This window comes from Gymnodraco acuticeps, unplaced genomic scaffold (genome assembly GCF_902827175.1).
Source record: "Gymnodraco acuticeps unplaced genomic scaffold, fGymAcu1.1, whole genome shotgun sequence".
Lineage (NCBI taxonomy): Eukaryota > Metazoa > Chordata > Actinopteri > Perciformes > Bathydraconidae > Gymnodraco > Gymnodraco acuticeps.
Genome location: NW_022989985.1, coordinates 2,251,990 through 2,268,546, shown reverse-complemented (window position 1 = coordinate 2,268,546; position 16,557 = coordinate 2,251,990). Strand labels below are relative to the sequence as shown.

At 42.8% G+C, this 16,557-nt stretch overlaps 1 protein-coding gene across 18 annotated transcripts in view; it reads right to left on the bottom strand.

Annotated features, from left to right (window-relative positions):
* Positions 1-326: 326 nt before the first annotated feature.
* The window catches only part of gapvd1 (GTPase activating protein and VPS9 domains 1), a 32,864-nt gene continuing 16,633 nt past the window's right edge, over positions 327-16,557 (bottom strand). For 4 of the 18 annotated variants that reach the window (XM_034212480.1, XM_034212481.1, XM_034212492.1 and 1 more), the window contains 17 exons: positions 15,085-15,234; positions 13,801-13,935; positions 13,079-13,198; positions 12,676-12,750; positions 11,672-12,018; positions 11,415-11,502; positions 10,607-10,639; positions 9,602-9,673; positions 7,946-8,077; positions 7,731-7,857; positions 7,511-7,623; positions 6,891-7,050; positions 5,023-5,210; positions 4,336-4,549; positions 3,814-3,886; positions 3,510-3,707; positions 327-3,213 (listed from right to left, as the gene is read on the bottom strand). In XM_034212480.1, coding sequence (XP_034068371.1) covers positions 3,073-3,213; positions 3,510-3,707; positions 3,814-3,886; positions 4,336-4,549; positions 5,023-5,210; positions 6,891-7,050; positions 7,511-7,623; positions 7,731-7,857; positions 7,946-8,077; positions 9,602-9,673; positions 10,607-10,639; positions 11,415-11,502; positions 11,672-12,018; positions 12,676-12,750; positions 13,079-13,198; positions 13,801-13,935; positions 15,085-15,234 — 2,366 coding nt within the window. In that variant the 3' untranslated portion in view covers positions 327-3,072. The remainder of the gene's footprint in view (positions 3,214-3,509; positions 3,708-3,813; positions 3,887-4,335; positions 4,550-5,022; positions 5,211-6,890; positions 7,051-7,510; positions 7,624-7,730; positions 7,858-7,945; positions 8,078-9,601; positions 9,674-10,606; positions 10,640-11,414; positions 11,503-11,671; positions 12,019-12,675; positions 12,751-13,078; positions 13,199-13,800; positions 13,936-15,084; positions 15,235-16,557) is intronic. The other 14 variants (XM_034212484.1, XM_034212494.1, XM_034212487.1 and 11 more) reach the window with 11 other exon arrangements.

The following is a 16,557-nucleotide window of genomic DNA, read 5'->3' as shown; positions in this document are numbered from 1 at the left end:
GACGAGTATTAACCGGTGAAGTAAGGAGGGCTTTTAGATGAGGGGATATCTCCAATTACAATCCAGCGTACACTTGTCAGCAGTAATGAAATGTTTTCTGAGAGGTTGCTATTTGTGACTGCTAGATTGGAAGATGCTGCTCCACTGCCCCCACCAACAATTATATTCCACGCATATATTTCCCGACCCTCTCTTCTGTCGTTGAAACTCTCGGCAAAATATACCTACAACTGTCCCAATAAGCCTCGGAATAATTAAACATCATGTACAGTAGGTACGACATTATCCCCCTTGCAGTGGACAGAAGAATAAAAAAATAAAAAGGAAAAACTTCTGCTTCTTTTATTGTTTTTAAAGAATTACATAATGCATTAATCACAGTAAAGACAAACCGGCTTTCCCCGCATGTCATATTGTGCAAGCTTACAATAAAATGTAAAATTAGATGTAAGATGTAAAACTCTTTTTTTCTTCTCTGCTCAGCTTTTCGACTCAATTGACCAGGGAGCAGAGCAGTAACGATTTGACACAGACTAACAATTTAGTCGATTCACTTGACACAACTACCCTGTGGTTTGCATACAATCAGAACTTATATTACAGTTTGATCATTATAGCCTTGTGTATATGTGTGTAAATGATCTGGTGTTTTAATCAGTACTTGACTGGGGACATCTGCAGCTGCTGTGATCGGCCATCTGAGGAAACACTGAAACATAAGCCAGGGCCAAATAATTTCATCAGATGTGTGCCGTATGTATTCCAGATTTAGGTGACATCACATAAACCTAATTAGTATAGATGCAATGTGCAACTTCATTTTCCAGTGCATGTTTTTCTCATCAGATTGATTACAGACTCTGCAAGGAAGTATACTGCAAATTCAAATCTGGTGCTTCTGTAGACCAATCCAATCCAATCACATTTGAAATGTGCCCATTAATGTGGAAGATTGAGATAGTAACACATTTCTGTAGTCACAATATGCTTATGTTAATGGGCATACGTATTGATATTTCAATGCACTGCCCCCTGTCAATTTCTCAGGAAAACATCTGTGTTGTGCAAAATAAATCATTGAGTTCTGATATGCAAGCATCACGGACACAAAGAGAATCTTTGCATCCTCTTGCAGGTTCAATTACTGGCCTGTGGCAGATGTTAATCCTATTAAACTGTATATCATGATCCAGTATGTAGACCAGTCAATGACTTCATGCAAGAGGAGGCAGAGGGTCAACCAATCACACGTTCATCTCACACACACTCACTATATATATAAACCACGCTCACATACTACACCAACCACGTTAGCATAAAATGAAAAGAAAAAAGGAAATCAGTAACAAGTCAATAGTGTTGATTATTTGCTCTTCTATCCTGTGTATTGTGCTGTCGGTTACCGTGAAAAGTAATGGGTTGTGAAAAAACTATAATACATGTGGCACGTCTGTGCACAAAAATGAAGCAGAGGAATTCAAGAGAGAGATGAGTTTTAGTCATTTCTGGATAATTAAAGACATGCTTGTACTACATTTGGAAAGATACAATGACACTGGGATATCACAGCACGCCAAAATGGGGATAAGAAAAAAAATATATATAAGTGCACATAAACACGAGTCCCTTTCTTGAACTTATGAGGAGGTAGAGAGCTAATATCCAATAGTTCACTAGTACGCCCATTCGGACACATGTGGCATCTCCGGTATAAGATTGGAAACTAAAACATCTTTGTTTGCTAACAAAGTGTAATTTAAGGGTGATGTGAACGCAACAAGCATCACAGCAGGTAGATCACTTCCCCTCCCTGCCCTTTACTGTTTCACTATTTCTTACCAGTGCAAAAATGACCCAGTACTCGGTTGACAACCAACGCAAGGCAGTCATAATCAGGCTCATCGGTTTTAACTCTGAGGTAGGACCTACATTTCCAAAGGGGGATATTTGTTCAAATTCAAGTAAAAGGGACTGAGCCATGACAATCAGTGAAGCCCATGCTCCTGCAGAGAGGGCTGGACTAAGGTTTCTCTGTGGGACGCGATTGGCCCGTTGGGGAGGGTGTAGGCTGGGGATAATGCCTATGCTGGGTTAAAAAAAGAAAAATAGTCAAAAATAACTACCTGTACAGAGCGCCCCACATCAAAGGCACAATATTTCCAGAAATGCCACCACTGCTCTGTGCATGAGTTGACCCTGTATCATAATCCCCCAGCAGCCCCGCCTACTCTTTGCTAAGGTGCCTTCCTAACTCAAACAAGTTTATTATAAATACAACACTTGCCTCAGACATCATGAATGGGCATGATGTGCATTTTCACCTTTAAAAAAAAAAATTAAACAAAAGCATTCAATAGAATTACAGAAATAAATACATTTTTATTTCATATAAATATGTGGGCCCTTATGTCCAAATTATCACCGACACTTGTTTTTGGGAATAAGATGAAGTAAACAATTCATGAAAAAGCTGCCCTATATGTTTGACACACTTACCTTATGAGTATTATGGTTATTGTGAGGTAATCTCAGTGTTAACGAGTCACTAAATCCCTACAGTAACTCACGCACTGTAAATCCCCACGTTACAACGCATTTAATGAACATTATATTGTAATTTAATTGGAAGCTCTTCCCTCTTACTCAGGGGGGAATTTAAAAAAAATCAGTGATCACATCAAGGAAGTCTGGTCCCTTTATATAGGATTATCTTTTAAGTTGATTTAATGTCATATTGGTAATTATGTATATGCAAAATTCCTAATACAGACCCCAAACGTGAAAGATGATTGAAGAGACAAAAAAGAATAATCCAAATCAGGTTAACATCTTGCTAATTCTTCCCCCGACGCCATTTTTTCAGCACAGCTAAAACCTGGATTTGTCCACATACATACAGTAATATATATTTTGTACTCTTTCAACGTCTCTGGCTATATACAAGCTATACAAATAAAGAGCAGGCTGAGGGCCAGGTTTCATAAGCTGTGCAGAGGGAGCAGTTGGTTGGGAAGTGTCCCAGTCTCCCGGCTCCTTCCCCCGCAGTCTGCCCATACAGGTGGCTGTTCTGCTTCACTTGCGATCATCGATGGTCTTAATGAATTCCAGCGCCGCGGTGAACTGCATCCACCAATAGCACTCCTCCCCACTCAGCCGGCTGGCATAGAAATTATTGATGTACTGAACGGTGGACAGCAGGCAGGGCGGGTTTGCCTGGAGGGGAGGAGATGTAGGGATGGGCCCACATTAGCGGCTGGAAGAAGCTCACGCAACGCCGTGTGGATTACAATCATAAATATGTAAATATGTAAAGAATATCCACACCGGTTAGCAGATAGCAGACTTTATGATGCCTCGGAGTTAAAATGCAGTCATTTGGGAAATACTGTTTCTCATAATTATGCTTAGCCTCTATTTATTTAAAAAAAAAAGTCAATAGGAGATTAATATGCGAGTTTTACTGAATGCGTTTTCAACAGATTGTGTGAGAGAAGGAAGATCCGACTCACCCTTATGAGGACAAAGACGAGCACAGGGACAAAGTCATCGGCTCCGGGGACTGAGTCCTCGTTGGCCAGACTGAGGAGGTTCATGATGGTGGAGCACATGCGCAGTACACACTGGACTTTGTCTCGAGGCGTCTTGTATGCATTGATGGTCCTGATCTCAGACTGGGCGGAGGGCCAGGGAGCCTCCTTCAGGTACACCTGCAACCAGGAGAGAAAAACACATTCAAGACAACTTTAAACAGTATTTTCTTCTTCTATAAAAAGGCACGCAACTGATATTAAAACAAATGTGACCATAGGATACCTCTGGGATTTGCAGAGCTTTATGATTGGCCGTCACAACTTTTGTGAGCCGCTGGATATGTTCATGGAAAAGCCTGTGTGGACAAAACAACTTATGACATATAGTATGACACGTGCAAATCTAAATATCTAACATTAGAATTGATCTGGCTCTTTCGTTTTCGACTGATTCTCTGGCTTCAACTCCTTGAAAAATAACATTAAAAGGATAAGGGGATTGTTTAAAATGTTCATGGTTTATAGAATCATACTTATTGTAAAAACAATATTGCTTATGAAACTTAATTTCATTACATTATAAGGATGTGAAATTTCGTATTCTGCATTTTTTCACCAGGTGTCAAAAGCACAAATTGTGCACGAGAAACAGACAACACTTTGCTGAGGGTCTTTCTTTGTTTACCACTAACTGCTGTATCAAAGTCCTTTCACTATTTCAGGTTTAAATCTTAATAAAACAACAAATAAACTAGAACACTGCCTAGTGAGGCTGTGTGGTGCTGGTGTGATTCCAGCTACTCACTGGTCTCTGAGAATATCTCCATCCTGGTTGGGGTAGAAGGCCAATTTGAAGATGCGGTTCATAACGCTGCGCTCGATAGCCATCTGGGCATCCTGCAGCTGGTCCTCGCTCGCGTACTGCCAAATGGCATCACGGGCCATGGCGCCGTACAAGTAGCGCAGAAAATCCTCCACTGATGCTGTCTTGTCATCCGATGCTGTGCACCCCTGGAACGCTGCAGGGGAGAAGAGAAACAACAGATGTAAGTGCAGCACAGGACGGAGCTGCAACCACTGCTGTGCAACTATAGGATTGTTTGAAGTGGATTTAGCTTTGATGTGAGGTATTTTATAGACAAGCATCAAATACTAGGAAATAAATAATGTTGTGTAATACAAAAAATGTAATAAAACACTAAATTTTGTCTGAAAATTAGTTCACATTAAATTATATTAAAACATGCTTTCCATTAAATCTGTTACTTAAATATTTGGGGATAAACTACCTTCATATTTAAATAATCTTAGGGTACAACCACCTTTTTTTTTTTTAAGACGGATAAATCTTTGTGAAACACAAATAATATGCCAGAAACGGCAGAAAATAGGATGGCAGGAAGGTCAGAATTCGCTCTACTCTGCCAGCTGAAGGACGTACAAGTCCATAAGGCCATGTTTAGCTACACGGAAAGTGAAAATGTAGAGATACCTTTAATGAAGTCAAGCATCTTGGACTCCATGTGTTCGAGAAGGAGGCGAACGCAGACTGTGGTGAAGTAGCGGTTAGCCACCTCCTTGTCTCTCAGCACCCTCTGGAGGAGTCTCTCCAGGTGGGCCTGAGAGGTCTGCAGGCCCTGACGACACCGGGTTAGATACGCTATGTATGGTGCCCGCTTTCTAAAAGGGAAACACACACAAACATTTGTATTTTATTAGTGCCACTGAATTGCTGGCTATATCTCTGTAGTTGCCTTATAGGTCTCCTATCATGCAAAATGCACTTTTTGATGTCTTTAATACAAACATATGTGTGAGTCAGTAGACTCACAAAGTGTCTTAAAAAACAAAACCCTCTCTCTTTTCCTCCTTACCCAAAACAGATAGGGGTACAACGGAGCTGATCCAGATTTGCTGCCGATATTATCTCGTTTTTTTTTTTTTTTAAGCTACGGACCCGGAATCAGCACTTCTCTAACAGGGCTGAAATAGAGGGGTATGAGGCATGGCTAGAATGAGTGATCCATTTGGTATTTTTAGCAAAACACTTCATAGACATGTTTTTAATATATTTGAGAGCTATAATTTATGCCTAAAATTAGTATAATAGGAGATAGGGGTGTAACGATTCACAGAAGTCACGGTTCGGTTCATACCTCGGTTTAGGGGTCATGGTTCGGTACGGTTTCGGTACAACAAGGAAAAGCAAAGAAAAGTCCCAAATGCATAATTTTTTTTGCTGTTATTTATTTTTAACAGTAGTGCAAGTTTTGGTATGAAAATAAGGAACTCTAACATTTGGAATCATTAACTGTATTACACAGTTAAAAACAAACCACAAACAGTAACACACACACACACACACACACACACTCAGATGGCCATATTATTTATAATGGCTGATGTCAAACAAAAAGGTTAAATAAGCTGTACAACTAAAATGAATGTCTTTAAAATATTAAAATAAATAATAAGAAAGTGTTTCAATCACAATCAATAAAAGGCAATACAGAACTGTATAACATCTCCTGATGTCAAAATATAAAAAATACAATGATACAAATAAAATCTGTACCTTCAGGAGCAATGTCTAACATGTGTAATTAACTTTGTGAGTGTGTGAGGCCATTATGCCTAAATAAAGGCACTCAAGCTTTACTCTATTTTAAAGTTTTTCTTCAAAAAGATGAGTTTGTCTACGTTGTCAGCAGTGAGGGCAGATCTGTTGGCGGTAACTATGTCACCTGCCGTCGAGAAAACCCTCTCGCTGGGGACTGAGTACCGACTCGGATGTGATTGAGCATGTTTGACGTGTTACCACTAGCATACCGCACCGCTGTCGAACAACGCCGACACACCGTCCTCGTCCGATCCACAACTTGCACCCCATCATTGTTGTAGTCCACAGGGAACCCGAAATGTTCCCACACACCTGATTTAAAAGAAGCAGGTGGGTCTTCTAGCTCCTGTGTGTTGTGTGAACTCGCCATAGCTGCTAACTTTTCTTCTTCATGTATTGTGTTCGTTTTGTTGTGTTTTGTTCTTGTTCTTCATTTGTTATTTACGGGCGGCTGGCTTTTAGGCGCAATGCCGCCCCCTGGATTATATATAGTGTAATACTGCCCTGAGTGACAGACTTTTTTCCCACTCGTAAAAAAAGGTGTATTCGCCGTGTGACTGCATGTGCCGAACCGTGAAGTCCGAACCGTGACGGTACGGGACGAATACGGATACCGTTACACCCCTAATAGGAGACCTTTCAACAACATAATGCAGTGAAAAGAGAAATGAGAACAAATTGAAAGACTCATGGGGTGCCATAAGTGAGCGTGCACCGACTCTCCAGGCCTCCACAGTTACCTGTAATCCTCCGCGATGGCAGCCATCAGCTTCCTGCTGGTGCGTACGTCAAAGCGGCTGACGCAGCGCGTGGTCTCCTGGATCTGGGCCATCTGGTTCTTATCCTGAAGGTTGATGGCCTCTGCGAGCTGGATCTTCAGGAAGCAGACGATCTCATTGTCTGAGCGAGAGGACGGCGGGGAGACAGCATTAGACGACACTGCTCACCGCTCAAAAAGAGACGGCTGGCTGCTGTAATCTGATCAACCTGCTGCCGCCACATTGACCATGTGACTGATGGCCCCAAAGATTGAGTTTTATGGTTTGACTGTTGACCATTTCACAGGATGTCACTTGATTCTGCCTGCTATTGTCCCTGCTGTGAGGAATGCTGGACTATTATTAACCTATGTGACTACACGAGTATTTAAATATCTAGCATGTTTTTTTTAACACTTTCAACCTTGCCCCAAACCTTGAAAGGTTGGTCAGAAGGTGAAGGTGCTGCAGAGTTGACGTCTTGCTAAGGACACTTTCAGCTGCTTGGATTCTTGCCAACATTAAGGGCTTGTACCCCACTCCCCATGGAGAGAGTGACCAAGGTACCTTATATCAAGTACAGCTAGAAAATAACCGCCTACCTTCAGATTCCATGTGGTCAGGCAGCCCGTTTCGTGTGGTTAAAGGAAGCATGATGGGCAGAGCCACTGAGTCCGCTGAACACAAAGCCAACCTCAACTTCTTCTTCGCATCACTGGAAGACACACAAAGTTAAATGTAATTAACAGCAATGGTTAAACATATCTGCAAAGAAACCTAGAGTGTTGAGTAATTGCTTCTAGGTTCTGTGTTTTTTCTGACCTGAAAGAGAACTTGGTGTCATGCTGCTGGGCTGTCTGACTGGCTGAGTCTGGGAGGTCGTCTGTGGAAATGTTCTGCAGAGTGTCTTCTCTCGGAGAGTCGTGAACGTTGTCATCACCACAAAGATCTGTTGACACAAAAACAGGAAGATTATTCAATGTATCTACTGAAAAGTGTGTATTATCTAGATAGAAGAAAAGAGTGTTCATCCTGACCTCCTGTTCCATCGTAAGAAGCTCCACCTGTGGCGCCATCGCTCGGGCTGATCCTCTTGATGTTCCTGTATTTGTCCAGGATATCTTCAGCTGCCTGCGCCTGAGAGCTCTGTCTGGGCAACAGGTCATCTGCTAAACCCACCAAGAGAAAATATGTATTTTAATGAAAGCCAACACCCTACGTTTGAGTATTAGTATGACATAATTTGAACACATTTGGGTTTGTTGACTGAATTCATAATCACAATGCGGGCAGACTTTGTAAGCTTTTTCCCTCTTATCCTTCGAATAGTTGTGTTTTTTTAGGTAGTGTGGGATGGGCATTTATAAGCAGTGTTGGGACTAACGCGTTACAAAGTAACGCGTTACTGTAACGCCGTTATTTTTGGCAGTAACTAGTACTCTAACGCATTACTTTTTAAATTCAGTAACTCAGTTACCGTTACTACATGGTGCGTTACTCCGTGGTGCGTTACTCCGTTAGTTTTTTTATATAGTCAACAGCCAGGCGAACAGAGATGAGAACTGTACTTAAGTACAGTACTTGAGTAAATGTACTTAAATACTTCCTGTGTCACATGCGGAGACGGGCTGTGGGTGTGTTTGTGTTGTTTACTAACAAGACTATCATGGCGGCGGCGGAGCTCAAGTCTAGTTTCTCCACCTGGAGATATTCTCACTATTTCACTTTTGTCGAGCACAAAGAAAAGAAAGTTTCTGTTAAATGTAAGTTGTGTCCTGGCGGGTCAAAGATCCTATCTACTGCCCAAACCAGTAATTCAAATCTCTTAAAACATCTGCAAAAACAACATGCTGGGACGAAGCTAGTAGCTAAGACCACAGAGACTCATCCAACGCCACTCCACCTCCACCTAAGCAACAGCGGCTGGATTTTAACCAAGGGACTGCTAGCCAGGGAAAAGTCGATAAAGCCATTGCACGGTATGTTGTAGAACACATGCAGGCTATTGCTACAGTGGAGTCACCCGCTTTCAGGGAGCTAGTTAGCATGATACCATGTCCGGGCATATGGGACGGAAAACTTTTTCCAACTACCTGGAGAAAGAATATACAAAAATGGAAAGCCAGCTAATATCGATGCAATCCAGATTGCATATAATGCATGTCAAGTTGATCGACAGATTGTATTATTCTCCAATACAATAACAGTACTGAAAGGAAGGCTATAAGGGCATTAATGGGAGCCCTTTTTTTAAGTAACTAAAAAGTTACTTTTCACAGTAACGCATTACTTTTTGGTGTAAGTAATCAGTAAAGTAACTGAGTTACTTTTGAAATGAAGTAACTAGTAATGGTAACTAGTTACTGGTTTTCAGTAACTAGCACAACACTGTTTATAAGTAAGCTTAGAATACAAATGTACAGATTGGATTAGAAGTACAGATAGGTATTTAGGCTGTATACATGTGGAGGTAAATATAAATGGTAATGTGTGTATATGTGATACACCTGTATATGAGGATATGTAAACATAGATATATACTCCTGGAAATGAAGTTGGAGTTACAGCACAAAAGTACTTCAGATACATGTACATTTCAAATAATCTAGATAAGGGTTTTAGAAATATAAACTATGTATGTATCCATATTTTGTTCCCAATCAGTAGTGTAATTAAAGAAAAGCAGGACAGACCTTGTGGGACGCGCTCCGGGGGCACGTCGTCCTTCTCCTGCTTGTCCCTTTTCCGAAAGGCAGCTATCGGAGCTGTGGAGGAGAGACATGTGATTAGTGGACCGACACCGCTCTCCCTACTGCGTGATAACAAGCAGATAATGACTGCTGACAGCCACATTGGTATTTTGTCATGGCTTGTATTGAGATTAAAACATCTCAATGTAGGATGTATGGTATCATACATTGCCAAAAGTCAATGGTATAACTTTATTCAGAGTAAAGCAAAATAATATTGGAATGGAGAATTAAACCATTGGTGTATAGCAGAATATCACAAAGGTCCCCTTTAAGTCATTATTAGGGATGGGTACCAAAACCCAGTATTAAAAGGGTATATCTTTAAATTATTTAAAGACAGTTGTATTGATAAGCTGTACATTACCGGCTCTTTTATCTGTACACCATGTTTTGGTGTAATTTAATTTGCAGCATCTCCTTTCGGGGGCTGAGACCCTCTTACTATGCATATTACTTTAGGTACAATAAAACTTTCTGCAAATGTTTAGAAATGAAAAAGAACCAATAAGAGCATTGATAAGAGTTGTAATATCGATACAATCCTAACAATACCCATCCCTAGTTATTATAAAAAAAAGTCCAGTCGATGCAGATTTGCAGGTCAACTCACTGATGCTTATCCTATTAACACAAAGGTGTGAACAGGACACACAAAGATGACACGGGGTCTAAAACTCGATGACACACACGGGAAACATTGGGTGGAATATCTACATCGATATTCTGCATTCTCTTTATAGAAAAATGGTAACATACTGTAACAAAAATGACAAAGGGGTGATTAAACAGATGAATAAATGAGGAGTGTGGGCGTTTGAACTCAGGCTACAACCATGTCACATCACAGCTCTACAGCTCTAAGGCAACATCTACAAAGCAGCATGGGCGCGCAGCCGCTGGCTCCAGCAGGAAAGCTAGCTCAATGACGACAGCGTGAAGCGTTACCTGGGACATCACTCTCAGCCGTCCAATACAGCACTGTGAGGAACACAACAGACAGGGTTGGCCTTTCACACACGCGCTGCCACTCTGCCGGACAACTGACTGTGCGTCACCATGCAGAGCAACAGGACAAAAAACAAATGGACTCTACAGACGTTTGGATGGAGATTGGTGGTTTTAGCTTTACGACTCTTTACTTTTTCCTTGTGCCCACAGTCCTCCATTTTATGAATATCAATGTAATGTTTACTTAAGAAACATCATTATCTCAAAGAGTAATAAGCAGTCATTCTGTGTGGGCACAGCTCATTATTTCCCAGACAGATGTATGAGCGCTGGTTGTAGAGTAGAACTGCAACAAGAGATGCGTCATCTATCAGTGCTGATGACAGAAAGGTCTATCTAATGACCATTAGCCGCTGGCTGACAGCACTGCTGGGAGGGCTACAGCCATACAATCTACAGCTCCTCTGATGACTGATTGGCTTTGAAAAGTCTATATAAATCTGCAGCCAGTGAGACGTGCAAGAAAAAGGACTGGACACGTCTCTGAGGTAACTTCAAACAACAAGAAACATGATTTTCCAACTGGAGCATCAGCAATGGAGTGGACAACATGGATCATCATTCTCACATTATAAATTGGATTTCGCTCTGCTCTTTAAAATGTGATATTTTCTGTTGGTCGTGATTAAGAGTACTTTTTTTCCACAACTAACAAACAAAGCTGCGATCAAACAGATCACTTTTATATGTGTAAAGTTCATTTCTCTGTTCTCTGGGAATGTTTAAAATCACTAAGTTTGCTTACCTTTGGGAATGGCTGACACAAAACGTTTCTTCCACCATGGCCTGTTGCGGTCCGACTTCTCGTCGTCGCTGTCTTTACGGTCCTCAACCTTAGGATATATATTACAAAGATACACTTAGATCCCAGCAGTTATATTATTATAAATAACAATCCCTAAAAGAGAAACTAATGGATTATTTTAAAACTGTTCTTCAGCAGCATTAGTAAAAACGCAACTCTCTCTGTCTAATGCTAAGAGTGCCGCTGTAGCTCCTTACCTCCCCTTTCAGGGAGTCCTTGCTGGGGGACGAGGACGGTCCTAAGGCGAAGGCCCCGGCAGGGTCGCGCTCTTCAACCGCAACCCGCCGGTTAAGGCCGGGGTCGCTTGTGGGCCGTCGGCCTGGGCACACGATGTCAGAGCTGCGGCTACGTACCAGCCTGTCGGGGAAGGAGTGCCGCTGCTTGGTGTGCTCCAGCTCGACCTGGGTCAGGCAGTGGGGCGTGAAGAGAGAGTGGCGCGTCTCCGGCCCCAGGGCACTGGCTTCAGGGATGGGAGGGTCGGGGGGAGGGTGAGGGGGCCTAGCGTAGTGCACTTTGGGCCTCACTATTGTTCCAGTGGTGGAGCCTGAGGCGAGAAAAAGAAAAAGAAAAGGGTTAGAACAACATGATGATAATAATAATAACATCCCTGTGCAAAATGTAGGCTTACTGAGGGGAAGAGCTGTTCTCGCTTGTTTCTAGAGTGGCTAAACATAAAAAGCAGTGGGGAAAAAATCCCCTCAAAAGTGGGAGAGAGGTCTAAAGAGAGATGTTAGAGGGAGATGAGCCCTAGGTAGGCCACCTGTTCCAAGGGTAGACTCTCTCTCCTGAAAAGCTTCCAATGGCAGCCTGGTGCCATGAGCACAGTGGGACAAGGGGACAGTGCCAAAGAGCCTGGGGTGAGGTCTCTCAACCTGTCATCCCTTCACCTTGCCACAGACACAAAGCCACGACCATTCCTCTCTCACACAATATCCACCTGCACTGCACACACAATGCACAGGAAGAGAGTCTGCGAAGAATCATTTTGGATAATAGATAGCCCAAATGAAATGACGTTTAATTAGCTCGTATAATAAGACCAGTAATTGGAGTAAGACACGTGAGAGGGGCACAGGCTCTATTTTGGTTGATTCCACGAAAGCTCAAGCTGTTCTGCGAGCCCTCGACATTAGGGTCGGGACTTAATGATACTAATTTCTAAATCTGATTGGCTGAAGAGCATCCTGGGAGTGCAAATTACCGTCAGCGGAGGAGAGGGGATCGAACATGGCCAGTAAGGAATCGGCCTGTGAGGGTGGAGATGTCGGATGTGCTCCTGTGAAAACACAAGAGGATATGAGACAATTTAGAGCGTTTACTGAATCAAGCACTGACACACAAAAGCGTATTGCTGTTATTAACAAATAAATACATTTGTAACATCAAGTTAAAAAGACAATAGGCAAGGGACTTCCCAGCCTGGCTTACAAGGGATGTACACTAACTTAATGCAACAATTAGGGTTGCTGAGAACTGAAAGAGTGATTAGAGTTGGTGGCAGCTGTGGAAGGACAGGGATTGATTGCTCTGGCTGATGCTGTTGCGACCAGATAGACACTGGATGATGGCTTAGCTAGCGTAGCGGGGATGTGACACTCTCCTACCGTGGCCTGACTCCTCCCCATCTGGACTGGTCACAGAGTCCTTCCCTCCAAAGTCTGAGCTGCACTCTGACCGCAGGTCCTCAATCTTGTTGGGGATGTCTTCTGAGGTTGCACTGACGCCTGCAGGAGGAACAAACAACAAAAACAGTTGTATTGACAGTCAAGACAACAGAAACTCACCCTCTACAGTAAAATACCTGTCACAAAACAGAACCAATGTTTCTGAAACAAAAGAAGACATTTGTCTCTTGACTATACTGTATGCTCTCTCTCAGATGGGAGACCACTGGGAGCCGTAAATTGGTAGCGTAAGCTCCCATGGGCTAGGGGGAGGACGCGGATAAGAGTGATCATCAGATGCAGACTATCCATCGGCGGGATCCCGAGGGATGTTTTCCTGTGAGCTGAGCCACGCACATCACTGCTGGCTTCTTAATCTAGGATACTACCTCATGCATGTAAACATAGCATGTCCACCTGAGCCAACTGAAAAGACAACCAGCAAAAACCTGTGTCATACGGAAAATAAATCCCACTGACCCCATTGTTAACATCTCTGCCAGCAACATGACCGCTGTACACAGCCTCAAGAGGGTGAGGAACATGCAATTTATTTAAAGAGAGTTTTGGATCAAAAGGAAAGGGTTAGCTTGAGAGAGAGACAACCTATACAGACAAAGAAGAAGGTGCGAAATAGGGAAGAGAATAGGTTAAATGAATACCTGAGACAACACTGAGCCCTGGTGTGCTGGGCCTCGAGCTGACCTCTCTGACCTCCGTGTCATCGGAGGTACTGCCGACCCCTGAGCAGCTCTCCAGCTCCTGCAGACGCTCCTCCTGTTTCAGGTCGGGAGCTTCTGGAAATTTACCAAAAAGGATAGAAATATAAATACTTTAAAAATCATATCTTTAGAAAAAAGGAATCCGATACAATAGTGTGTACATTTCTCATTTCACACAACTCTTTATCCAGTGTACTCCTGTTTGCAATAGATGATGGTCAATCTTTTCTCTCCACCCCCCCCCCCCCCCTCTGTTACGATCATTGGGAAACGAAGTGTGCACATATGTATGAAATCAAACAAAGCATACATTATCATGTCTTATAACTGCCAAACCAAACCATAAAGCTATACGGCCAACTCTTTGGCTACCCAACGGAGCTGTTGGTTCGAACCCAGAGGCTCCATACTAACAGCAGTACTCATTTGCATGCTCGTTAGTAATAATGTGTTGGTGAAGTGCTCTTCAGAGTCTAGTTTTCTGCTGCCTAGCCATGAAACAAGCGTTCTAGTCCAAGAGAGCCTCCGATCGTGCTATTACAGAGCAGAACAGGAGCAGCAAACGGAACAAAAAGCAATCAAGACACTCATGCATGTCATTTCTGCACGGCACATATTGAAATGGTGTACTACTTCAATTAACATAAGCCCAGGCTTTTCAAAGAAACACTTAACGCTGTTAATAAAGCACTACTGATTTCACAAAACACTGGTTTTCAAAAGGGGAAGTTAAGCACATCATTTTTCATTAATAAAATATTTAGACTATCTATTCACAAGTTTGTTTATGAATGTGGATTGACAAATGATGTAGACTGATGCCCTGTGTGTCACAACAGTGCACTATGTAAACACCAGCCTCAGAGAAAAGCGATGTTAAGTCTAGTCGTATAAAAAACTGACGTAAACTGACGGAGGACAGCTGCTGTCCTTTTGCTTCCCTCCCGCTGCTCCACCACAGGTGCAAACACACCTGGTGGTCCCTCTAAGGAAACCCTGTTCTGCCTTTTACTGGCACACGCAGATCTGCCATGAAAGACAGGCTAGTGCACACAAATATGATGACAGATGCACACACATTTTTGGTATGGATTGCTGTGAAGCCACACCTGGTGTCCCAACCCCCACTATATCCAACAAACATAAATATGCATGCATCCAGAAGAGGGAGTGGACGGATCAACACAATAACCCAAGCAAACCGTAGAAAAGAAAAGAACGAACCTGGATCCCTACCTGAGTCACTGGGGAGGACCTCCACGCTCCAGGCCTCGCTGGTGGTCTCTGAGATGGTGGAGCCATAGGGGTCCAGCAGCACTGATCCGGAGCCAGGGAGACACAGCAGGCTGCCGAGCATGTTCTCTGCAGCGGCCCCTGAGAGCAGAGAGGGAGAGAGACAAAGAGTTAACCTCCTCCATCAAAATGAACCAGCTTTTATTTGTCTGGAAAATAAGGTCACCTGCATCGTTACAAAGTCGTCACCTTTTCGTACTCTAGCAAGCCTCTGCGTGTTGTTATAGCACTGGTGTTGATTCATATTCTGTAATTAGTTCTAATAAATTATTCAGATTTGAATGTGAACTTGAAATACACAAATGATGCCAATAAAATAGTTTGGGTTAAAAATGATGTTTTTCTTGTGAATTGTCTATTCAAACTTCTATTTTTGCAATAAAACGAATTCCAACTATGTAAATATAGAAAAAGGTAGCAAATTCTCACAAATTAAAACTGGGACTAGCAAATGTTTGGCATGTTTTCCTGATGAATGACTGACATGACTAAGGTTTTCCCCTAAAATAATATATCTTCCTTTAATCCACGTATTTAGGGGGTGATTGTGATCCCTTAGTACTGACTGTGTTGCTTTTTTCGTTATATTTTAATTAAACCCGTTCCATCGTATTTACAATATGCCTAGAGGTCTCAGTTTTCCAAAAACACAGTGAAATGGCCAGAGATAATTATAAACAGTAGAAAAAGCCCCCTTTGAATAGTGAGTGGATGGGGCTTCAGTGACAGTGAGCTCTGCATACAGACACACAGAGAGAGTTGGAGGTCACGTGCATTGCATGCTGGGACCCACAGGCACATACACCACTGTGCCAAAGGTCAGAGGTTAATGGTAATATCTCACCCTGCCTCGGCCTCCAGGGCCATGACTTTGAGCTGTTGATTTTGCCTAGCATTACTCACAACCAAATTACCGCTTCGCCCCCCACAAAGTCCTCAGCACGGAGTCCCTCCATCTCCATTTGGAAAGCCAAGGCTTAACAAGGCGGAAGAATGTGGAGGAGCTAGCAGGTGTGAGTGGGAGTCACTGGCCAAGGCTCAAGACCAAAGAGTCGACCTGTGGTAGCCGCGCCCCCTGGAATGTCTCGCTTCCACATCATGGCACACACACGCCATGAGCGTGCATGCATGCCAGCAGCCAGGCAACAGTGTGTGCTGATGTTGGCGGGGGTAGGGCTCTCATTGGCGGTGGGAGAGCTCTACCCCGCTGTCCGTGTTTACAGTCTTCAAGGTAGGGGCGCAGAGTACTTGTCTTTCAGGTGGATGATTAAATGAGTGGCACAACAAGAAGTGAAACAATTAGAATTTCTGCCTCATTATCATGGTAATCTTATCAGTGGGATAATGAGGTATTAATGGATATTTAATGTGCATCTCATAACCCAATCCCTTGGAGAAAACACA